At 45.7% G+C, this 26,403-nt stretch overlaps 1 protein-coding gene across 12 annotated transcripts in view; it reads right to left on the reverse strand.

Annotated features, from left to right (window-relative positions):
* The window catches only part of celf2 (cugbp, Elav-like family member 2), a 155,772-nt gene that overhangs the window by 31,836 nt on the left and 97,533 nt on the right, over positions 1 to 26,403 (reverse strand). For all 12 annotated transcript variants that reach the window (XM_029495541.1, XM_029495551.1, XM_029495550.1 and 9 more), the window contains 2 exons: positions 24,268 to 24,464; positions 12,151 to 12,233 (listed from right to left, as the gene is read on the reverse strand). In XM_029495541.1, the coding sequence (XP_029351401.1) occupies positions 12,151 to 12,233; positions 24,268 to 24,464 (280 nt within the window). The remainder of the gene's footprint in view (positions 1 to 12,150; positions 12,234 to 24,267; positions 24,465 to 26,403) is intronic.

The raw sequence follows: 26,403 nt of genomic DNA on the forward strand, positions 1-26,403 counted from the left end.
GGGATAAAAAATGAATAATATACTTCCTGCTCCAAACACACGTACACATCACCGACGTGAGTGAAACCGTTCAGTCACCCCCTCAGATATTTAATTTCATTGTTATTTGTTTAACTGGCTTAGTTAGCTTTGTTTACCCATAAACAAATAACAACAACGACAACAACAACACGTGACCGTGTGTATTTGCTAACAGCAGCTATAAACTCTCACACACGGAGCAGCTGATGTTGGACAAAGCTGCATGAGAGGGAGGAGCGTGTGGAGCTAAGTGACCTGCGGGAGTTTTAGTCGTGTCTTCATTCACTGCTGCTTGTGTTCCACATCGGAGATCCAGATTGTGTGTTTGTTGCAGGCGTAAATGTCTAATGTTTGTGTTTCCGCTCGTCTCCTCGGATGTGGCGGGTTAAGGGAGCTGAATGATGGATGTGTTTTAAGGCGGTGGGCTCTTCTTTTATGGAAAAACAAAAAAACACTTCACCCCCCCCCCCCCCACACACACACACACACACACTTCCTCCCTCCTTCAATCTTCCTCCTCTGTCCCCTTTTTTATTCCCTCCATCTCTCTTTCCTTTATGGGAGATTATTTGGCTGTTTGATCTGCAGAGAGACGAATGACAGTGATTCTCCAAATCTAGCCCGGTATCAATCACACTCAGAGTCAAATACCAGCCGTGAATGTGTGTGTGTGTGTGTGTGTGTGTCCGTACGAGTGTCTATGTGCCCCGTCTTACCCATAATGCCCCTGGGCTCAGTCACGCTGTGACAGAAGGCTTTGATGTTCCAATTCTATCACACACCTTTATCCCAACTCTCTCCCTCTTGCTCTCTTCCTTATCATCCTCACTCTGCTTTTTTTTTTTAAATTCTCACACACACACACACACACACACACATCCAGTCTGTCTGTTGATTAGTGCCCAAATGTGCCTGATGGGGGCAGTCAGCGGTGGAGGAGGAAGAAACAAAGAGTGCACGGATGAAGCAGTCCAAAGTGAACAACCTCCATCTGCCACACAAACGGCAGCCTGCAGAGTCCACTATTAGTGACCCCCCCCTCCCCGAAAACATCACAAAACAACTAAAAACAATAAACTGCAGCTACGCAACTGTGGAAGATCTGTGAACTTCCTGATTCTTTATGTAAAATTGTGAGAAAGTTTGGACACTTTTTTGACTTTCGGTTTGTGGTGATAGAAAAGAAAGAAGGAACTAACACAAAGAAGAATAAGACAGAAGCCAATTTGGTGAAAGCTTTGACATCCACTTCTTAAATAAAAATAAAAAAATAAAACAATCAGGAAGCAAAACTTCAGACACAGGGAGAGAGAAATAAAGACAACAGTAGAAAGATGGGTAGAGGCGGTGTCATTTCAGGACGGGAAAAGCATAAGAAGAGGAGACAAGACAAAGAAAGGAAATTTAGAATGACAAAAAAAACAAAGAAGTAAGCCAGACAGATGACAAGAAAGACAGAAAATGAGAAAGTAAGAAAATAAAATGAGGAAGACGAAGGGAGCAGGAGGAAGAATGAAGGGCCAACAGAGGATGAGAGACAGAAGGAGGGAAGAGGACTGTGGACAGACAGGAAAGCCTTCAGGCTCAGTATCACAAACACAAGGACAGATGTAGGGACACTGAAGAGGAGGTGAGTGTCTGTGTGTGTCTGTGTGAGTGGGTGAGGGATGAAGCTACATCAAAAGGAGGAAAGTCATGTCAAAGCGAACCTGGAAGTCACATCAAGTCACTTCTTGTTAATCCTTTTCAAAGTCTGTCCTCCAAAGGCAAAAAAACCAAAAAAAAGAAACAACCAAAAACGCACACATACACAACACCGCCCCAAAAAAACCCAAAACAGGACATGATAGGATCCGCCGCGCTGCCATCAGTCACTCCTGAGAAACAATGCCAAGAGCTGCCATACAGACACACACAGCTGGAGACCAACACATGCATACAAACACAAACACACACACACAGGTACAAAAATGTCTGGCTTTCAGGCGTCTCGTCTTCAGGTCTGTCTGGCGGAGAATGCCCGGCGGGCGGCGTTGCAGTCGACGTGTTTGATCTGAGCGAGCTCCCGCAGAGACCCACAATTCCACAGCGCTGCTTCGCCTTGGCTGGCAGGCCGGACGGCCGCAGTCTGCCTTTCATTACGCGCTCAGCAGGTTGGGGGGGTCAGACTCGTAAAAAAAAACAAAACAAAAAGCATTTAGCATTTACTGATGTACACGTCCGGTCACTTCCTGTTTCCCTGCTGCATCTTTTTCTTTTTTTTTTTTGCTTTTTTGTTATTTTTCTTCCCCTCTGCTCCTCCAAGAAGAGCACCAGCCTTCTTAGCTGGATATTTAATTCAAAGTGGTCCTCGTAAGTCAGCGGATCATTATTAAAAGCTAAAAGCAGGATTTAACCAAACCAACTAGGCTGAGTGCTCTACAGGGCAGCTGGACACTCGATGACAAAAACTTGGACTGAATGTAATTTCAGGATGTTTGATTACTGCGTGGTGTAAAAAGTTTGCCCGAGCTTCAAGGGGGCTTATTATTTGCTCGTAATGCATCTGCAGCGCACTCCAAGTAAAGTGTCACCGTTTGTTTTTAATCATTTTTAGAGCACCTGAATTGCCTTATTACAAACTGCATAGTTCAGTTCTGATTGACTGAGTCACGCTGGGCCGCCGCTGTAAAATACATGATAAATGCACACCTTTTGAAAATCGATTAACATTTAATTTACATATTAATGTGAAGACTGAAAGTCACCACTCGCACGGCTAATAATGAGCTGCTGAGCCACCATGTTGTTCCTGTTTAAGAACGACACGGCTGAGAATAACAACTCCTCTTAGCTGCTCCACAATCTGCAATCTGCTGCATTATGCTGTATTAATAATATAATATTTATTATATATTTTATCAACTTCCTATAAAACTGGATTGCGTGGATTTGCGGCCTTTCATCAGCAGTGATTGTTGGTTTGTTTGTATTTAAATTCAATTTAACTTGTTGATTGTTTTTTTTTTTTTCTCCTTCGTCTTCGTTATCGACATTTGATGAACTCCCTAGAAGTTTGGTGTGGATCAAAGCGATTTAAAAATTGTTGCATTCCATATTCTCTAGAAGTGAATTTCTGATATTCCAGAACTTCAGAATCTGTAATTTAACTTCTGTAACTTAACATTTGTGTTTTAACCACCAGGAGGAGCGACGCTTCAGCTGTCTATGACAGCTTTTCAATTTTAAAGCTGCATTTTGGCCACAAGAGAAAAGAAACCTTGTTGAGCTGCTGGTGTTTTCGCCCACCTGACAGAAGTAGGTGTAATATTTACTCTGTTTTCAATCTCATCGGCAGATTATCCGATTAGCCTCACTTTCTGTCTGATGCTTAGCATGTAGCGATCAGAGATTCCAGCGCAGCTTGTTTGTGCTAAAATCTGAGTTGATAAAAGGGCAGGGATGAAACTGTCACCTGATTCAGCGTGAACACGGAAACACACGGAGTTATTGAGCTTTAAATTTGTGTGTGAAAAGATGTGGCTTCGTAAAATAATCTTATTTACTCTCTGACAAGCGAAACCAGGAGGTCAACATTACAGCGGAGGGATCGGACTGCGACCTTCCAGTTATGGGACGGTGTCTTTAACGACCGAGCCGTTTGCGAGGTGTCTATCCGTCGGACTAGCTGATGAAATGTCATCCACCTTTTTTTTTTTTTTTTAAAATCTTTAAATCCTCATCATGTACAGAGACTGCAGGCAGTGTCGTCGGCATTCAGGCGGCCTGCGTGCTAACCTCCTCCTCCACCCCGCCGTCGGCGGCCCGTTAAATCGTCCCTCCTGGTGCATGGAGTGCAGGAAACCCGACACTTCCTAAATGTTAACTGCTGCTCTCGGGTTAACGTGATCCCCCGTCGCCTGCTGACGTCTGCCAGGAACGCAACCGGTGCTTAAAAGGTCAGAGGTCGACTTGTCCCGGAGCCAGAGGACTAACTTGAGGCTCATGCTGGGAATAGAACGAGGGCGTGCTGAAGCAGGAGTGTGTATGTGCAGAGAGTGTGTGTGTGTGTCCTTCGCCAGCAGTTGGCACCTTCAAAGGCAACAACCAAGTTCATATGATCAGAGTGTGTGTGCCAAAAACTGAGGAGTGCACATACTGTATGGTATAAACACCACGCTGTCTCTCTGACACACACACACACACACACACTCCTTCTCTTCCCTCCTCTCTGAAGGTGTGACGGTGAACTGCTGGGTCAAAGTCAGACAGATGGCCCTCACAGTCGGGATTCAATATCGGTGACCGAGACCGTCCGACCCACCACACAAATACACCCCCACACACACACACACACACACACACCCACAAAGGCGTGACAGCACACACATGACCTCCAGACCATGATCATCACCAATAACACAACACAAGACACTTCACCTACATTTTACAAAACACTCCGTCACTGTTTCAGGATGTAGATGCTTGTCATTTTCTTTTGGGGTTGTTGTTTGTGTCTTTATTTATCTATTTTTTAATCAGACGCCATAAAAATACAATACAAACACAGAACTATGTCGGAAATCTTTCCCAAATATCTAACCCTATCTGAAGAAAGATCAGATTCAGTTTGTTTGTTTGTTTGTCTGTCTGTCTGTCAGCAGGATTATGTAAAAAAACAACAAAACAACAATTATATCTTCTTGTCAACCTTTCCAAAATAAACCACAGCAAAACTGTCAAATGTGGGACCTTCAGAATAAGATGAAAATTTGGCTGAAATTGCACAGATAACATTTAGTGTTTCACCATTTTACAGTTTTCTACTACCAGTCGAGCCGATGACATCACTGGCCTCAAAGCACCCTGGGTAAATAACTGAGGAAGAGCTTTGCTTCTGTTCCTCGTCCTGATGAAGGTTTAGAGGTAAAACAGCCTCCAATTCTGAAGGTTTCTCTCCTGGAGCAGTAAAACGCAAACTACACGCACACACAAAGACACACAAAGACACACACACTTGGCTCTCTCACATCAAAACATTGATACAGATGAAATGTGACTTCAACTCTCGCTCTCCTTTCAGCAAACAAACGACTATAAATCAAATTGTCCTTTACAATATCCCTCGTCTTAGCGGTGCTTAGCGCACAGTTAGCCTACATTATCCCCACTTCATTTAGCTCGGTAAACAATTAACCCAGCGTGCGTGTGCGTGTGCGTGTGAGCGGAATGATTGAGGGATTTGGCATTAGCTATGCAGCGTCGCGTCTCCACACTAACTACTCTAAGTGTTTAACATAGTTAGATGCCCCCCCCCCCCCCAACATGAATCAATATGCTTACACACCGCCACCAACTCAGAGAGAAAACGGGGGTTAGGTGAGTTCATTTGAAACAAGCGATTAATATTTCTTTCGTTAAATAAGCGCACGGGGCCAGCACATCGATGAGGTCTGCCGTCTTGGTCGCGATAGCGCTCGGCTTCCACTATAGCAATTACAGCCTTTAATTGAATTGATTTCGATAATGAGCCTCTGTAATGACACCGCTGTGGGAATGCCTGTGTGGATATGTATGTGAGCTTCTGTTGTTTTCTGTGGACTTAAATGATCTGTGGGGAGCCGAGTGGGATTTAAAGACGAGGACGTGCACACACACACACACACACACACACATATATATATTTAAAACGTTGGTGTGTGCTGCTCTAATCGCTGCCTCCTTTCAGGCTTTTAAAGCGCTTGTCCGAGGTCTAACCTTTCAGCTTGTTGCATAATATCCTCCAGGCTATAACACATGAATGTTTGATGACACACGACTTAGTACATGAATTTAATATCCTACACTTCCATATTTTTTTGCCGTTTCCGGCCTGCAACAACCTTCGACCACTTCCCGCAGCCCTGGGGGTGGTGATGGCAGTTTCAGAAATATTAAATAAATAAAAAAAGGTAGCTGAGGAGTAAATTGGCCGGTTAGTTCAGTTACCTGGGCTCCTCTTTCCCACCTGCTTCTTAAGCGGCGTGTAGAGAGCCATTGTGATGAAGCAGCGATATGTGAAATGGGCTCATACCTGCACAAACAACAACGCTCAGGCGCTAACAAGCCCTCCTCTCAAGGCTCACACACACTCCAGGGCGAGCTCCGGTATCAGTCAGCTGATAAATGAGGCCGCGGATTCGCTGTGATTACACTCAACAGATGTTAGCAAATTGACGGACGCCGGTCGGATCTGCATCAGGTGGTCCGAATGCAGCCTGTTTTTGTGGACAACTTTGGAAACAGATTATCGCACAATAACAGTCACGGAGGAGAAAAACGGGAGCTGGGAGGATATTCTGTGATCATTCGGCACGACAGGTTAGATGCAAACAGCACGTGAAATAAAAGCTCAATTCATGCTGCAGCTTTAAGAAAAGTGTAATTTTCATTATTATTCATTCATTTTCTGCAGTCTGCATGTGAGGCGTTCGGGGAACCTCTGTAAATTACACGACAGAGAGATCGGATCCTTCAACTGACAAAGTTAATCTTAGCTTGCTAATTTATGACCCGTTTTTAGTGAAGGGTAAAAGATGCTAACGACTCAAATCCATAACAAAACGAATGAAGGTTTTACAAGTTGCAATTAATGGCAAAGAAAATCGAACGCTTACAGATCAGTAATGAAAGACTGATGAAAACATTTTTTTCTAATGTTTTGAAGTCAAAGCTTTGTCGCCTACACCTCCTAAATGAGCCAAACATTTCAGCAAATCGGAATCAGATAGATTTTCCCTTCAAATATGGAGAACAGCTGTCGCATTGAGTCGCTCTCTGTCCCCAGTTATAATCAACACAAAAGATGTACGGCGGCGGCGGCACGGTCGGTCATTTCTCCGGCGAGCACATGAGTTCCCTTCAAAGGCGGGAGTTTGGAGACCGCGGGGGCTTTTGCATAAAAGAATATGATTTCTCACATCATTTAAAATGATAATACGCATTATCACTTACAGCCTGCGCTTCTATCCACCGCTCAGTCCACCAACTTGAAATAATAAATGACTTCTGTCTTTGGATTATAAATTGCTGCTTTTTAAACCTTCACCCTGCTGCAGATCACACTTAGTTTGATGGCGGTCTTTGATGTGCCTTTGGTTGCGTGACCACACACAACCTTGTGCCTGTTTTCTGGCAGCCGAGCAACACTAATTATCTTGCCAGCAGAAAGGTAAGGGAGGTGGGGACCTGTGTGTGTGTGTGTGTGTGTGTGTGTGGTCTCAGTGTGATGGTAGCTTTTAATGAGCCCACAGCTTCTTATCGAACTTGGCGCTCGACAAACGCTCTGATCCGCCCACGTGGAGGATGGGGCTCGACTGATCGTGTCTGAAGCCACCGCCCCGCCAGCATCCTCACCTCACCTCCCCTCCCCCTCCGTCTCTCTGTGTCAGAATGAAACATCCTTGAGAGAAAACTGTGAATCAAAGATGCTTTTCATCCTTTTTCTTGAAGAGAAGGAGAGAATGAGAGGGGAGGAAGATGGAGGGAGAGATTCGATGGGACAAAAGAGGGAGGGAGAGAAAGGGAGAGCGAACTGGAGGGCACTCCAGAGGACACGTCCTAGATTAGCTCCCCCCCTCCCCACCACCCTCCACCCTCCACCCTCCACCCTTCCATCTTTCCAACCCCTTCGCCCGGCTTCAGACGGGGTAACGGCGGCCCCGGGGCCCCGGCGGCGGGAAGAATGGGGGAGACACCGGGCATTTAGACATCTGTCAGCTGCTAATGAAAGAGTTCAATTTAGTGGAAAATCTCAAACAACCTTGTCTGACAGGCTTTAACTCGCCCCGTGTTGTTTCGCCGGCGTGTGCGCGACGCAGCGTGTGTGTTGTGTTAACGCTGAGGGTGGAGTGGATCAGGAAGGAGAAATAAAAAATAAAAGAAAAGAAAAAAGAAAAAGTAATGCAATAAAGTCAGACTGTGCTGAGGCATATGCTCAGAAATAAATGTGAGCGTGTGTCGGAGCGTCGTGCAGGGGAGTGGATCGGGCCGAGCGGCGGGGGGCTCGGCTCTTATGGCTTTAAATCGCTCCGGGGGTACAGGCCATGTTTTTTCCACGATAGATGGGCTGTGGTGGGGGGTTTGTGTATGTGTGTGTGTGTGTGTGTGTGTGTCGTGTGTTTAGAACTTGCTGGTGCTATTAAAGCTGGAGAGATGAACACACTTGCTCTCCAGGCAAAGACAGACTCACAAACACACACACACACACACACACACACTTTGTCTCCACCCCCCCGGAGCTTCATTAGTGGGTCATTAGAAACTACTTCACTGAAAGCTGTTGTTCTTCTCTTACAGAGAAGAAACGGAGTCTATGTCATACAGATGACTCATTATTTTTGGTTTGTATTTCAGAAGAAAAAAACAAAGAAAAACAAAACAAGAAATAAAAAATTCGGCTAAATTATTTATTTTCTTTTAACTTTCTCTGGATGAATCCAGCAGCTGAACTATGTGTTGAGCTGCTACTGTTTCTGAGGAGGCACGGTGAAGGTTACAATCAATTATTACTGTGTCATTATATTAAATTATATTACATATGCCATTTCATAAAAATCTGAATTCTGTAGTTTCAGTTCATTGACTGATAAAAGAGACACGGGCTGAATTTGGGAACGAAGAGCAGCCGAGGAAAGGGTCCACCTCACCTGCCTTTTTCTACCACGATAAGAAATCCTTCCATTCAGTAATATTAATATAATCCAGATTTAATTCCAGCCCAACCTCTGATTGGCTGCGATGGCCCCCAAAGGAGCCAATAGGAGTCTCCATCTCCACACGTCACCAGCAAAGATGGCCGATCGAGCCAATTCCTGAAACTTCTTCAGACATTAGTGGAATGAAGGACTGAAATGACTCAAGCAGATAGAAAGTGCTGATTCCCAAGTTTAACGTGGAGAAAACAGCCCATCAGAAACTCCAACCCGTCGCGGAGCAACGCATGTTGTGACGGCAACAACCTCCACCACGTGACGAAAAAAAAAAAGGAGAAACCACAGCGTGGAGAGCTGAACGCAGCTCCTGCTCTGACCTGTATCTGTGGAAAAATGACTTCATCGCTCCGGTATGACAGGCAGGTCTGGAGCTGACGTGAACTCACACTGTCTGCATGCATAAAAATCACAGACAGGTTCGTACACACTCTGTCAGATCGCTGACAAATGTTCTGAGCTGAGTGCTGATGGAAGGAGATAGAGACATGAGGAGAAACTGGCAGCGAGGCAACAAGCAGTCCCACCGCCATGGCTGCCACCGCCGCCATCGCCTCCGCTGCTGTTTCTTTCCGCTCGCTGCAGAAGCCCGAGCCTCGATCCTTCTGTCTAGTTACCGCCGTCACCTCTCCGAGATCGCCGAGCGGGGAGGGATTCATCCCCTCTTTCCTTTTTAATGCCTTCCTGAAACATAATGGCAGCCCATCAACTGCCTCAGCCTGAAACCAACATGGCTGCCAGGCGGCGCTGCCAACGCCTGGTGCCCTTTTCTCCAATTTGGCCCCCGTCCAGCTTTTTCACGCTGATTGCATCTCCCCCTGTTAGGGACCTCGGTTTTGGAAGGAGTGATGGCGCGAGCGGGGGGGAGATAGGGAGATAAGGGCGGGAGGAGGGGGGAGGGAGTCTGTTAGGGCCTCGGTTTTGGAAGGAGAGACGGAGCGAAAGGAGGGAGGGGGGGCGCCAATACAAACATTGTTCCGCTGGCTTTTTACAAGCCAGGAGAGTGGGGAAGTTAATAAGCAGGTATTGGTTTTTAACTGCGGCCCGTTTATTGCTTTGCCCTCGAGCGTGCTGGAGTGCTCTACTCTGCTTTTTTCCTGTCCATCTGCCCATCACCTCCGCTAACCCCCCCCCATTTACTTTTATCTTAACCCGCCTTGTTCAGCAATTAAGTCAGCATCCTCATCATCTTTTTCTTTCTGTCTCTTTACATTTTTTTCGTATTTAAGCTCTGGTAGTTTTAAAAAAACCCATTTAAACATTATAAATAAGCAAAAAATGATCTATCATTATGTCACCGTGGGTGTATTAGGTTTAAACCCACATCCGTCTGTCAGCGCTGGGCTGTTATTAAAAGCCGGATGCCGGCCAGTCGGTGTTGACCGGCTCTGACAAATGCGATGCGGTTTAATTACAATTTTATTTTGCTGCTGATCAGTGTTGTCGATGTTTCAAGAGACAGTTTTAATTTGACCTCCTCTCAGACGCTTTTCAGCGCTGCCAATAACAAAAATGAGTTTACTGGAGCTCCAGTTCTCCCAGTCAAACATTCAATCTTCACACAGCTGGCTATTTTATCGTTTCATTTTCCGAGCACCAGTAATAGAAGAATTTACACTCCCATTATTGGGAAACGCTCACATAATAAATGCATGAAACAGCTCGATGTAAAAGGTCGAAGCGGCGCCAAGCCAAGCCTACGCCCTCGCCATCGACTTCGAAGCGAATTTCGAAGCATAACAAGCAGAGATGCTGCAGGAGAGAGGAGGAGGGATGACCAGACAGAACAGAGGAAGGGGGGGGGGTGTCATGGTGTAGAAGGCGATTTCATGTTCCTATAATCCTGCTGCAGCACGCCTCCTCCCCGAAGCTGTTTCACACCTCCAACAAGGGGATAACTGACTAAACTCTCACGGCGCAGGAAAACAGACCAAATTTAACATACTTATTCCACGAGCAATTAACACGGTGACTCTGTGCAGAACAAGCTCCGCTCTGAATCGGGAATACCAGCGCAAATCCCACGTACATCTCTTACGGGATTCGCAGGTATTCGCCCCGCCCCGCCTGGGATGCAGTCTGCCGATCCAACAAACAGAACCTAGTGAGTGCAGGCGCTTAAACTGATGAGACTCCAGTTCGCTGGCGCAGCCAAGCAAGAGAGGCGGGGAGGCGGCCAACAGCCCGAGGAGAGGGGATCTGGGGGCCTCTAAATAGCGAGCGAGCGCCGGCCTACTTCCTCTATCGCTCTCCTGGGCTGCGGGCAGGAACAATGGTGGAGAACGGAGCGGGCCGAATGAGCGGCGACGCCACAACATGCACACGCTGCTCTGTAGTATGAGCGTGAAACAGCAGAAACAGATGCAAGCACGCAAGCGTTCTGACCAACATGTCCATCCGAGCCGATCCTGCAGAGGGAGGCGGCGCAGCAAAACACGCCGAGATGATTTTTACTAAAGTATGCTCACTATGTGGATGTTTATATTTTAGTACAATGAACTCTGATCTCCTATTATGGTTCTTCACACATGCAAAACAAAGGCAGGAAACACTCCAGGCTTCACCCAAAGACGACTTTAAAGAAACAATGGGTGTAATTGAGGTGTGTCACTGTGGGAAACAAGAAACCCGGCAGAGCTCCATCTCCTAAAAAAACAGGCTGCTTCAGCGTCACTCAGTCTTTGCCTTGCTCTTCCTCACAAGAAACACCTTCAGGTGCTCGAACTCAGCTGAAGAAAAAGGATAAAATGCCCCGAACACCGACGGAACGCCCGCTGGGGAGGAAGACGTGAGTGCAGGAACAGGATCAGCTCTGAGCGAGGCGTGAACACGTTTCAGCGTTTCTCTAAAACGGTGAACTCCACCGACTGCAGGGCTGGAAGGTGGAGCATAAACCTCCATTTCATCTAAACAACCATCAGGAAAAGCCTGATTGTGTTGAAGTGTATGAGAAAATGGGCCGAGTTCTCACTTGATTTATTGACGTTTTCCTAATGAGCATGCTGGGTGAGTTTCTGCTTCCTCTGTTTTTTGTTTTTTTTGGAGGATAAATAAGAATCACAACTACAGAGGTGTCTCAGAGAGCGACACACACAAAACCAATTGGTATTTGTTTAGAAGAAAATTACAGCGGGCACCTTTAACTTCGATTTAATACTTTACACTTTCCGTCCACAAACCACCTCTGACAGTCATTTGCTCACCTGCTTTTACTTTCGGTCACTCACACGCTTGCAAATGTACTCTGGCAGCGGCGCAACACACTGACGCACAAACCCAAAACACACAGAGACGCACAGACACACACACACAGGTCGGGGCGGGGCCGCCTCAGGGTGCTGCTGTAAGTGTGTGATTAGAGGAGAAAGTAGGCAGAGCAGAATGGAGGACACACACTCACCCCTGTTAAGGTCTTTATGTTATGCAGTGCATTCTGGGCTTCAAGGGCAGCTTTCCTTGTATAAAACGTGACAAAACAGCAGCCTGGGGAGAGAGACAGAGAGAAGGCGATGAGTATAAGGAGCAACAAAGAGCATTTTCTCTATTCATCTGCTTGGCATCACCTGTCGACACTGGCAAACGCAGAGTGAATTTTAAGGACGGAACATCCTGGCTGAGGGGGGAAGAATGCTTTTGGATTCGTTTCAGCGCTGATGACTTGAAGTGCACGCACACACACACACACACACACACCAATAAAACAAAAGCCCAGAGACAGAGGAGCTGATAGAAGAAGAAAAAAAAAAAAAATGGGGGTTGCCTCTTGCCTCTTCATTAATCCCTGAATATTCGTGCCAACAGTTTCTTACTCACCCATTCACTAAAGAAAATGTTCGCTTATTTATTGGTCACGCTCACTCACTCATTCGATGCCGCAGAGCTCTCTGCGCCTTATTGATTTCCATCTGGAAAACTGGGTTGAAACCCAGAATGTGCAACATCGAGGTAACAATAAAGGTTGTTTCGACAGAATTTGAAAATGCCTCAGTGTGTATTTAGGACCAGCTCCATGTGGTTAGTGCTGCAGGGATGACATATTTTTATAACCAGACCAACTCTGATGTTGGCGTCATTGTGGCTCCCAGTGGGATTTTTATACAGGCTTTAATCAGCTCTGTGACAGAGCAGAAAGTTTATGGTCCTGACACATTTCGCTCGGCAGAATAATCTTCAGTAAGGAGTAAATGTTACGGCGGAGACACACTGGATGGCGGGGCTGCTTCTCATTTCACCGACCGCGGTGACAGATGCGTCAGACGCACGAAATAGAAAAAGACCTGTTGATGTCATTTTGACATTACGTTGTAGAATACACTGACACTTTCTTTATTCTTTTCGTCCAGGCAGAATGTGACTAAACATTTAAATTAACCCTAACCCTTCACCAACAATCATATTGTAAACTGATTTATCAGCCGCAGAGAAACATCCACATTCCAGACCCTTCATGCTGCGAGGCCAAAGCGCCTTAAAGAATCAGGACTGATTTGTAGCCAAAAGCATGAAAACGTAAAAGTGCAGCACCTTATTTCAGCCGCTGAAGCAAACACCTGTTAAAAACACACAGGAATAGACGAAGAGGAGATCATTTCCTGGTTTTAGGACTGATTCTTGCAGAATTGCATAACGCTTTCTCATTTTTTCAGGGATGCACACAGATCTGGTGCTGCGTTCACGGTCAGATATTTCCCCGTCTGATTCACGCAAAACAACGCAGCGTCTTGAACAGAAAAAAAAAAACCAAACAAATGTTAGTTTTGGTTTAACTTCAGACCTGTTAATCAAAGTTTACTTAGTTGCTTACTTACGCAGCACTGTGTTTGCATACACAAGTAAGTGATGCTAAGAAAGAAAGAGAGGGAGGTAGAAACGAGGGCGGGGGGGTTTAGCCTGTTCATTAATCTGTGTGTAATCCCTGCAGAGAGGGGCTGAAACACTGCAGTTGTGGGCCATTCTCTGTCAGCATGAAAACCTGCACAGTCAGGTGAAAAAACCAGCAAGAGGACATTTAGGCCAGACACAGAGGTGTGACTCTTTGCTTTTTCCTCATAAACACAGCGGCCGTTATTTGATTTATGTCAAATGTGGGGTTTGGAAAATTCTCTCTCAGTCAGGATTCTTGTCTTTGTTTATGTCCTCATAACACTTTTGACACTATTATCCAACAGCCATGGGGAAACTAAATAAACCAAACTGCTGAGAAGGATGTGTAAAAGGCACAGACAGCCGACTATAAAATATAGACGGCGCTCTCTGTGGTGAGCCAGTCAAGTGGAAGAACAAAAAATGCCAAACCCCGAGACTCGTGGTGCATCGAGATCAATAAACGCTGTTGTTTTAAGTGACAACCTGAAGGGGAGCGTCTGTCTGAGGCTGTGAAGCTGCTTGTTCGCACCATCCAAACATTTGTGAACTTGTGCAATAGAGCTTTACTTTTTTTGTCCAGCCAGAAGTAAAAATCCAACTGCCCAGCGGTGGTCTTTGAACACAAACACAACAGAAAGCATGTTAACAAAGAATATGTAGAGCTCAAGATCACAGAGGTGTTGGAAAATAAACATAAATAAAATAAAATAAAATTTTTTTTTACTCTGCTTCAAAGTGACCTGAAACACCTAAGATGCTCAGAAACCTGCAGCTCCGTGACGGAAGAGCACATTTCAGCTGGACGCGATCGAAAAGCTCCAGAAAAACAAGACTTCTTTTACAAACTGTTGTCTCGGAGTCTCCATCCGCATCCTAAATATATTTTTTCATTTTATTCATTCTGTATGTATTCATACATTTATATTGTATAATCACACATTTTAGCCGTATTTCATTATTATTCATTCTAAATGTTGTCGCCTTTTCAACGGTGACCTCAATTTTACCTGTGAAAGTTTGTGAGAGCTTAGAGGTCCATGCGGCCTAAAGGTCCAGGTTCTATGCTAACACAGTGAAAGCCTGGTTTATTTTCTTATATCCCTTCAAAATAAAATAGAGGAAAATATCACAATAAGGGCCCTTTATCAGCAAGTAGCAGCTCGGCTTGCAGCAGTTAAATGAACACACACTGATTCCAGCAGCGGTTGAATTCAGCACTAAAACTCTGTTTGAGGTTTCTTATAATGTCGTTTCAACGAGCACCTGCTGCTAAATGACGCGTCTTTTCCGCGGCCGCAGTGTAAATAGGCCACTTAAGTTCACAGTTACAGCCACTCACAGCTGACAGAGCGACCACAGGCCTCGCCCTGTTACTTCTGCCCCAATCACGTGCACAACAAAACGTGGTGACTTATTTAGCGTCGGCCACAGGTAGGTGAGATTGGGCTTCGGCGCCCTCCTTCATTCACACGTTGTGCACCTTCCGCCTCCGGTGTGTGCACATCTGTTAATTTCGCTGTGTATTTATTTGTCCAGAGATGAGCCGAGCGCGTCGTTGTTTACATCTGCTCCGTCAAAACCTCTCCCCACAAATCGGCTCAGTGTGAACGAGGCGGGCTGGCGGGAGTTTTGTTGTGCGTATCGCAGACATCAGCCCTTATGACACTTGCCCTGCAGTGCATCTTAGTGAAATCCAACAGTGTGCATCTGGAGCGGGTTTAGCATCCGAATCCCAGAGTCCCTTTGATGAGGCTGGAAGCGTAATGGATCTGAATTCCTGCGGCGTCCTCCGGGTGCCAGGGCTGCTGAATAGTTGGCCCTTGGCCTGGCGCGCAGCCACACGATTGGTGTTGTGATTCAGACAGTGCAGTGCCTGTGCATTAGCAGAGATAACCCTCAGCTTAGTGTTTTATTTCTACGACCTCCAGCATCTACGGCAGCTCGGGGAAGTCGCTTCGCTCAACCCTAAGCCTCCCCACTTCTGCCCCGACGGTATCCATTTACCACCAGCTTCTGCCCAGCTAAAGGCGTAGAGAGAAGAGGGGAAGTTAGTCATGACTGACAGAATTTTAGCGGGAACTCCACAAAGGTCACCTGATACAGAGACACGCGACTTAAAAAGATAAATTAGCACAAAGAACCTGGAACAATTAAGTAAGAATCAAAATGAGGATTTAAAGTAGGAAAAAAAGGTTTTTATTACTGTCCTCGCTGTACCTGGATTGGATCACTGGAAGGATTCATTCTCTGACTGCTTTCAAAACTCTTCATAACAATCGAATTCAGCCTTTCCATCTGGCCGAGGCTGCGTGAAAGCTTCACCTGCAAAGCGATTCGGGACTCGAGTCATGAGAGAAATGAAGCACAAAGTTTGAGCGATGGAAAACAGCAACTCAAGGATCGGCAGCTCATAAATTAAACTTCACACGAAGCTGAGGGGTCAGCGATGAACGTGTCATGTCTTAAAAAGGTCAAATCTGACATATTTTAACTGTACAGTCACGCCATCACCAGCGTCTCAGATATTTCATTAAATCAAAGCAGAAAAGAGCTGCAGCCCTTCATTACAACACTGGAAAATGACGGTATGGCCCTTTAAGTTTATTTTTATAAATAACCAAACTGTCAGAAAGAAGCACAACAGTGCGTCCTGGCTGCTGTCGTGATCTCCATGTGAGGCGAGTTAACGTTTAAGTGTTCATTACACTTCCTGTCCGCTCCTTGATAAAACAAAAAGGGAAGGGGATGGGGGGCCTCAGCTTCGTACATTATAATTCCATCCATCATAATTCAAATTGCACCTGTGTTCAAGCTTCGGCCCCTCGTGTGTGATTAGTAATTCCAGCAGCACTGTATGAGGGTTAGCTGCTAGCTGTGTGCTGTGAATTATGATTTCTTTTTGCATATCTGTCTATCGGAGCGTTAGCTTTTTGGTGTTAGCATTAGCGATTCTGATGGCATTTAATGTGCAGGGGGAGGGGTCGGCTGTAAGCGCCGCGTCAGCCGCCGTGTGTTGTGATTCCCGCTGCGTAGCCCGGGCCCGGGAGCCATGCGGCGTGTGGCGGATCGTCCCAGGTGGTGGGCTGTCAAGACGAGGATCAAAGAGCAGAGGAGCGGACCTCACACACACACACACACACACACACACACACTGACATCCCCGGCAGCATTCCAGTTCCACCTGTTTAAGAGTCAGCACACTGACGCCTCACACACACACACACAAAGCCACAGAGAGCACCCATATTATTCGAAGTGTAGTCTGCATGTGTGCGTTTAAGTCGCAGAGAAACATACGGGTACGACAACCTTGAACAGGTGAAAAGGTGCTGCTGCCCGGCATAAATAAGCTCTTTCCATCTAGTCGTATGTATGTGTGTCTTTTTTTTTTTTTTTTCTTTTCCGCAGCAGCACAAACATTTACCTGAAGGCCGAGAGGGCTCCGAACAGGGACGCATTCTTCTGCTTGTGCTGTTGAGGAGGGACGCTCAGAAATACACACTAGAGACCTACACACAACCTTAGATAGAAGGGGAATAAATCTATTAGATGCTGATGTGTGTGTGTGTGTGTGTGTGTGTGTGTGTGTGTGTGTGTGCAAGACACAAGAAAAAGAGAGGAGAAGAAGAGCGGCTGTGAGCGGAATAGAGAGCAGAGGAGGGAGTTGCCTGTTCATAAATGCTTTATGGCTGCTGAAGGGGGCCTTTGACTGAGCGAAGACCCGCTGCCCCCCCCACCTACCAGCTCTGTCAGCACATCTACCCCTCGACCCCGGGTTTGCTGTTCCAAGACAGCGGCCGGAGGGAAGGTTCGAGCCTCTGCACATGTATTTCAGGTCGATAGCGGCTTTTTGGTGAGGTGAGGTGACCACCTGCCCTGCCTGCCTTTGCACATTTAATTCATCATGGTAATTATTCATCGTAAAGCTTAATTTAAAATGGAACATCTCGGCCTCCCCTGCCAACGAATAAGTGGGCGGGGTCATGTTAGCGGCTAATCTTCTTAAATTCTTTCATTAGTCGGAGTTTTTGGTGCGGAGTGACCTGCGTCGGCCTGTTCCAAAGACGTGAAACTGAGCTTCACATCTACCCAAAACATCATCAGTTTGTATTTTCAAAGTTTCCTACTCCTGAACATCTGTAATATGTGTTTGCCAAAGAAACCCTTATATTGATTGATTTGAATGATTTTTACAGGCTTTGAAAATAAAAATCGCCAACGATTTGGAAAAAGAGAAAAATCTTCCTGCTTTCCTTTCCTGAAGGATTTACTTGATCTTGTGTGTCTAAACTCCGAGGTTGGACTGAGGCTGGCTGCAGCTTTTCCACCTTCCCATCTCCAGTTTTATCCCTCCCTGCTTCCTTTTCCCTTTTCCCGTCCACGCTTCTTTTGACCCCCGGGGTTCCTCTCAACCGCTGACCCACATTAACTGCACTCTGGAGCAATTACTCCTCGCACAGGCCTCTGGGTGGCACGGGATACATACCACTTCTCCGCTCCTTTCTCTATCTCATACTCCTGCCAGCCCCCCCGCCCCCCCCCAACAAATCCCTCTTTCTCTCTCCTCTTTTGCTGCGGTGCAGCTCGAAAAATGCCCCTTAATGTGTATAATTTATGTGTGTCAAAGAGCCGCTGAGTGACAGCAGGGATGGGAGAGAAGGAGAGGGGGGAGGTGGAGAAAATAAAATAAAAAAGAAAAAATGACAGAGCGCACATTCTGAAATTGACAGCGCAATAAAGAACAGATTGTCAGATGAAAAAATAGGGAGAGGATGAGTGGATGGCTTCAAACAATGCTTCATCTCTGACGGGCATTTGGCTGATGTTCTAATCCTGTTAACGCGGGAATCGGTCCAGCTCGCGGCACCTCGCAAATCTACACAATCCACCGGTTACTTTGGTGGAAAACCACCAATGTCATACCACCCCCCCCCCCTTTTTTCCAAACCCTGCCTCCCTTCCTGAGAAAACAACAAGAGCACTTTCTGGAAATCAAAGCCTCTTTCTGGCTGACCCCGACGTGCTCACCGAGGAAAGGAGAGAGAGAGAAAAAAAAAAAATTCCAGTTCTGCAACTTCGCTTATAACCAAGCAACTCTCTCTGTCGTTGAGGCACGCAAAAGTATAAACACAGAGGGGAAAAAAAGACACACAGAGACGAGCTCGAGGATTCACACACACACACACACACATCTCCCATTAAAATCCACCTGCAGCTGCTCCCTAATTGGGCCTGGGTAGCCAGCTAAAAAAGCTAACGTCTAGTTAAGGCGATATAATTGGCCGCTCTGCTTTAGGAAAGAATGAAATAAATCAGCCCTCCATCTCAGGTCGGCCCCATCTCAACTGAATCCATTAGAGCAGATAATTGTCTTGGACGGCGGAGCGTTTGCTCGGCGTTAACGCAGCTGAGCGAGGGGATACAGTTGGCTCGTGGTTTAAAAAAAAAAAGGTGAATGTCTGCCATTGGAGGGCTGCGGGTTCCTGGACGTAACCCGGGCTGAACAGTGATCGGAGATCAGACGCTGTAGTCTGTATCCAGGCCCGAGTCGACTCCCCAAATTTTACTATGGATTATTATAGAAATATAGTTTCTGAATCAAGATGGCATTTCGGGTTTGAGATACAGGAAAACTGAAAACATCACCTCTCAGACTTTTCAGTGCGGTTTGCACGAAAAGAAAAAGAAATAAAAAACAAAAGCAAGGCGACGAGGATTTGTTGTTGCAGTTATGGTGGAAATCTGAAACATGCTTTGTGTCTATCTTCGGTGCTAAACTGTAAGGAGGCTCCTGCGCTTTCCTCCAGAGATCGGCTGTCAGTCGGGCCATGTGGGTGGCAGCCTGTTGTCACTTCTCAGATATAAAGGTTTGATTTTTTCTCCCTACAGGTGGCCCTTTTGTCTTTTGTCTTTTCTGCCGCGGTGTTTCGGCCGCAGGTTCAATCGCTCCGATGCTGCGATAGGAAGGAGCAGGAAATTAAGATTTATTCATATGATTGTGTCGCAGATTATTGGTTTATGAGAAGAGCGGAGTGACTTGAATTAAATATCTAGATAGTCTTTATAGATGTAGGACCCGTATGTAGATGTTCAAGGTCCGTCTGGTCTGTGTGGTCTCTGATTCTAAATCAGGTCCAGGTTCTGTATTAATCCGATGAAAGTCTCGAATGTCTCAGAAAATCACAGCCTGGACTCAGAAACTGAGCTTTAAAACCAGCCGTCAGGACTTCTGGGTCTTTGTGATGTCACAACTAAGCAGTCCCCGCCCTCGGCCACACCCACCTCTGAATATTTACCCTTTCTGTATTTTTATTTTCTATCTTCTCCTCTAATCGGTTGACTGACCTGTTGTTACTGGAGCAAAAAATGTATCTGGTCTCATTGACGATTATCAGATAATTTCATGAATGCTGGCAGGACCAAAGCATAAAGTCAGCTTCAAGGCAAACTTGATTTTCTCCTGAGGCTGGTATTTCAAAATATATTGTGCTTATAATATGCAGCTGTATTGGTGACCTGAATGAACAAGAATGAACAGGAAGAGTAAAGAGGCGTTGGCTCATCTGCAGAATCCTGCAGATAACAAAGCGTTTCCTGCAGAATTAACAGTCATGAAGTCCGTCAGTTGTCATTGTAGCAGAAAGTTGTCTCCGATGCTGCTAAAATGTAAAATCTGAAATCTTTAGCGCAGGACACAACCTCTTAATGCAGATTTGAACCTAATTTTGTGCATTTGAATATGGACTTCTGTGTGTGTGTGTGTGTGTCTCAGCAGCTCATGTGGGCCGGCTGTATCATTAAGAAAAATGACGTAGCGTGTCCCCTGCCAGACACAGACTGCTACAGAACCCGTCATGGCGCTGAAGGTGGTGTTGTAGCAAAAGGGCCGTTTTCTGTTTACCCCTCTGGCTCTCTTTGTCTTGCTCTCTCTTTACCTCTCCTTCCATCTCTCTCTCTTTTTTTTTTTCCACAGCATAAAATGCCAAATTGCTCCATTTCTCATTCGCTTCTCCCTCCCCCTCTGCTCATCCACTCATCTGGTTATTAACTCCAAACACATTAAACCAACAATAGTGCCACGATATTCCCCAGACCGTCCTAGTCAGCACAAACACACACACACGCAGCCCAAATGCACACACCTGAGTCAGACTACAAAATGGATTCTCCATTACATGACACGTTCAAAGTGGATGAATTAAATGTTTTCGCTCCAAAAAACACCACAAATTTGGGAACTTATTAAAGTAAACTGAACTAGTTCTTCAATAATTTTCTGTGACTGACTTAAAAGGATAATTTCAAGTGTTTTGGATTCTTCTTGGATTAATCATATTCTCTCACACTATAACTATCCAAAAAATGACTGCTGTTTGCTTTAGGAATTTTATTCCTGTCAGGCTGAAGAAGCCTCTCGGGCAGCACTTAGGACTGTCGTGTGACGCCAAAAAAATGGCAAGAATAAAACAGGAGGATTACGCTGATCCAGAGATATCCACCCTCTGGTCTGACGTTTCAGCCAGGAATCTGAGCGAGCGTAAAATCCTGGGTCTTATCGGCAGCATCCTGTAATTAATCATTAATTCATTCACAACTGTCCCGCTCCGATGTCTGCTGGAGTCTCAGCGGCGTTTTCTAAAAACAGCATTTTCACAAAACTGGACTGGGATTAGAAATAAAGACAGTAAAAGCGCAATCAAGAAAATCCTTTTCAAAACCCGAATAGAAAAGGACGCTGCAATAGCATCAGCTAGCTCATCAGTTTCATGTTGTGTTAGCTGGTTTGCCCCAATCTCTTTAAGACTAGAAGTGAAAAAGGAATCCAGCATAATTTTCCTTCAGTGTGCTGCTGCTGAGAGACAAATAACAGATAAAGAAACGTACGGCCATTCGCCACATTTACTACAACAAGCTGTGGTGTTGCCAATATTTCCTTCAGTCGCTGTTTTAGGGTTTAGCTCGTTCCTCATCAATTCATGTTTACTGCGTTTTCATCTTTTTTTTGCAGCTGATGTTCTTTTCTGGACCGACAGTTACTGAAGTGTCAGCTAATGAGGACCCGAACTAAACAATGAGAAGAAAACAGAAGGCGTTGCAAAAGAGTTGCAGCTGCAGCCGTGGAACTTTTCTATTTATTTTATTCATTTATTTTATTTTTTTTTTTGGTGCATCTCAGTGGAACTAACAAACTCATTTAAATCCAAACTGCTATTTTAACGAAAAAAGAGGGAAAGAGAGCCTGAGGGTCGCCACTGGGGCATCAGAGTGGGCTCATTTGCCCCAAATGGCCAACATCTTTTTCAAACAATTCTGTTTCTAATTTAAAATAAACTCAGTGTGTGAAGAGGTGTCACAGTTTTACTGACACTGGTGAAATTACCGTCAGCTGCAGCCCGATATGGCCAGTCGGCTTACTTCACCATGAAAACAGTGCTGTGAATAACAAGGCCGGTAAGATCGTAATCAAATGCTGCACCTCACACCACAGAGCAAGAACGAGAGTTACCGCCTCGGGAGTTACTCTCCTTCGCCGACCAGTCGAGTCACGGTTTAAATCCACGTACAATAAAGGTGTTTATAAAAACCTATTAATGTATGCTGCAGCCAAAAAAATGTGTTTTGTCCGAATTGACCTTTGACATTTGACATAAAGCCACCGTTGAGATGCCGTCTTCTGTTAGCACCTGGGTTTGGACCGCACTGGTTGCTTTTAGTTTTGATGTGGAACGTCTGTTGGATCGCAGCTACTCGAGGGCTGTGATTGCTGTTTCACAGTTTGGCTGCTAAAAACAGATCATATATCAAAGCAAGAGCCTTCAAAAAGTAAATACTTTAGGGAAAAAGGCATGCCCAAAAAGACGGGGCATAAAAATAGAAAGAGCTGGTAATTCAGGAAATCAAACAAAAACTAAATAAATAAAAGATGTGGTTGGTGTATTTTTGTGACACTCCCGACTCATCAACCACAAAAACAACTCACTTCTGGGTGACCGGTGGGGAGAAGAACACACAAACACAAAGCCCGCGACAAGTTTGTGGGCTCAACTTTATTCACGGTGTGTTCCCCTTCTCGGTGTGGCCTTCCAGTTCAGGCCATAAGAGAAGAAATAAAGAAAAAGGAAGCAGACTGAGATGGAGAGTACAGCAGCAGAAAGGTGAAGGACAGCACACCTCGGAGCCACTGAAAATTAAATTCACTTTCAAAACGTTCACGTGGAGTATCTGTCACCTCGCCTGCCTCCAGAGGCCTGGATGAATCTGCATCCATGGGCTACTATTTTTACCGGGCAAAACGTTCAATCTTCTCCTGGCTGCTGATGTCCGTCACCAAACCCGGCTCACATCCGGTTTCAGTTTGCGGGCTGCGCGGATCGAGACCCCACAACATTCCAGCATTTATCCAGAACCACAACGATTTCCTCGACTGTAATGAGATGTTTTTGTTTTTAGGAGCTGAAACCAAACTGCACAGTTTAACAGTTTGAGTTTCATCCTCCTCTTTCTCATGAGGAGGAAATAAAAAAAATAAATAAATAAAAAATCACTGCAGCCTGAAATTACATCTCCTCCAAAATGTATCTGACTGAGCAAATTAGAAGCATTTCAGTGCGTTTTAGTGGACGACGGAGTTTCACCGTGTCGATGAGCTGGAAGATCACCAGGTGGAATCCTTTTGTCTTCGGGACAGAGACGATAAACCGGCCCGGCGCAAGATAATTCCCTCATTCAGTCAAATTTTCTGCCAGATGAGTGTTTACTTGTTTTATTCGCTTCATCTGCGATGATTCACATTTTCTCTCCGTCTGACATTTTGTAAACTTCTCTTTAAATTTGCTTTACAGCTGGATGGAAGTGCCGCTGTTTCGTCTCTCTCTCTCCCTTCCCGCCGTCCTCCCGCTTCCCTCTCTTTACTTTACCTCCTCCCACACTCCCCATGTCTCATCAGGAGTGTCATCAGCCTCCACTCCGGTTGATGCCTGTTAATATGGCAGTGCTTTTGTCTGCCCGTTCATTGCCGCTGTCTCTATTGTTTGCTCTCACACTTGACGAATTCATCAAAGGAGAAAGAGAAAGGGAATGGGAGAAAATAGCTGCAAATCATGTGGTTTCGCACAATTGACTGTGTAAGTCTGGCAGGTCGAGTCTTTGTCTTCAAATGGTGCACGAAATGTGTGTTTGCTTTTGTAATTCTGCACATATATCATTTGTTCTGCCATTAACTAGGTGGGAAGAGCTGCTGAGCCGGCTGCCTGTGCGTGTGTCTGTGTGTCTGCGCAGATTTGGGTTCGTGGAAGAGAATTAACACGCCGGTCTGTTTGTGTGTGTGCATGATGGGAAATGTTCGAGCGCATTTGAACCCGTTGCCGAAGTGAAACTGGCGACAACAACAGAAAGAAAACCTCCACAGTCACAGCGAGAGGGATTTTTATGCCCTAAGGTCGAGGAAAGGAAAGGAGGAAAGGCAAACTGAAAAAAAAAAAAAAAGATGAGAAAGCATCTGAAGAGAGCAAAGGGGGGAAGGAAACAGGGAAAGTAGAAGAAAGAAAGGAAGGAGGCGATAGGAAAGGAAACAAGGATGGAAGGATAAAAGAAGAAGGAAAGAGACAGGAAGTAACCTCCTGCTGCCTGACTGTGCGTCCCGTGTCGGTACCTTTGCTCTGTGGAGGGTTCTGGCTGCGGTCTCGGAGGATGTTGATCTGGTAGACGGCGCCGTACGGCTCAAACAGCTCCTTCAGCTCCTTCTCTGACCAGGAGCGGGGGATCTGGCCCACAAACATCTTGATGGCGTCCGGGTCCGGCTGGTCCGAATGTTCCAGCGCCCCGTTCATCTTCCCGGCCGTGCCGTTGCTGCGGGGAGAAACGGGGAGGAGAAGAAACATTAAGATCATGGAGACACCTGCAGCACGTCGCACATCCATTCAGTCGTTACAGGCTGCGTGTAAATCCTGCTTACACACAACTTTGACCTTTGAACCCGGAGAAGAGCATCACCCTGCAGTTTAGCTGCCACAACACAGCCGAGCTAATTTCCACATTATGGTGCCGGCAGGAGCTGCAGATCTTCAAACCGGCTTGTTTACACTCATTTTTCACTTGTGTCAACATTAATAATCTAATAATTTACAGCGGTTGAGTTCCTACACACGGGTGTCATCATTCATCTTCAAACAAAGCAGAAGAAAAACCCCAGTGTGACAAAACATTTTTCAAACAAATTCATGATATTTAAAGGTCCCACGCGGTCTAAGAGTAGACCTCCATGTGGTCTTTGGTGATAAAGCAGTCTGCCCACAGATGCTTCACAGCCGGCATCCAAAAACAGCCATACAACCATCTGTCAGGACTTTTGGAACTTTGTGATGTCACAGCGAAAAGCCAGCCCACCTGGATCCACAACCAGCCACCTCTGACCTCATTTAGGTGAAATTGTGTAAAAATGTGCGACCTTTAACTGAATTTAAAGACCCTCAACAAATAGATGGGTTTCCTCCGGACCAAGCCAATTAGCATGGAAGGGAGAAGGAGCCAACATCCTCAGTTAGAACCCCGGTATCATCAAAATGGATTTAGTTAGAAGGAAAAAAGTCCAAAAGCTCTGGCAGATTTTCATTCACAAGACAGTGAAAAAGCCTCTCAAACAGCCTTTAGACACCGAGAGCCACACTAATGAAATTCTCTCAGGTACCTTAGCAGCTCCTTAGAGCCGGGCCAGACAGCTTTCAGCTCAGGTTTTACAGACTGATATCCCTGAAGCTAGCAATTTATATATATACACCTACGCTGACCCGACCCATCAGCAAACTGACATATCACTCTGACCCTAAATGTGGATTTTTCATAGCAGAGATGGATCTATTCAGGATGTCAGCAAATCCTGGCTGAAGGGCTGAGCTGAAGACAGATTTTATTCCCTGTTTTTTTTTCACGGCACAAGAGAAGAAACATAAGAATCAATCAATCTATCTATTTTAAAGCAGTGATAGTTGCTGCATCTGCAGCCACGTGTGAGTGAGTCTTTGCACGTATGAATGAACAACATGCGGTGTGTTAATGTGATGTGTGTGTAAACCTCAGCGCCCCCCCCCCCTTCTTTCTAACAGGACACAGATGCTTACACGCCGATCAGTCCGGTTGTATTTCAACATCTGGAATGATGCATGCAAAATGGAAGTGAAGTGCTTTCATCAACGTGGCGGTACGACTTTTATCTTCCCAAAACACGCTCGTCTGTCCGCTCGCTTGAAATGCAAAGTCGTGTAAAGGCATCTGTTTTTTTTTTTTTGTGGTGGGGGTGAATAATGGCGAGTGAAGGCTTTCAACAGGGAGGCCTGACGGAGAGGAGAGTGGCACCCGAGTGCGCGTGAGGCAAAGTGCGACCGTGCTGGAAGAAAAATCATACGCACATGTCTACAAACACACACACACGCACACACATCACTGCCATCAAGGCCTGTGGTCTATTTAAGATGGCTGAAAACCAATTTAATGAAACCAAAGTCAATGGCTGTGCTGTTTTATTGCTCCACTTTCCCTTTTGTTATTCTCGGCAGAAAGGAGAAAGAGCATTATCTTAAGAGGCAAAAACAAAACAAAGCCAAATCCCGAGCTTGGTTAGCTGACAACACTAATACCACCCAATAAAGCTCAGCAAGAGAAGGGGAGAGGAGGAGAGGAGGAGAGGAGGAGGGAGGGAGAGCAGAGGAGAGATATGGAGAGGGACTGGGGGAGGGAGGGGAAAAAAAAACATCCAGACCTTTGAACACGGGCCATCCATCTTTTGCAGAAA

Source organism: Echeneis naucrates, chromosome 23 (genome assembly GCF_900963305.1).
Source record: "Echeneis naucrates chromosome 23, fEcheNa1.1, whole genome shotgun sequence".
NCBI lineage: Eukaryota > Metazoa > Chordata > Actinopteri > Carangiformes > Echeneidae > Echeneis > Echeneis naucrates.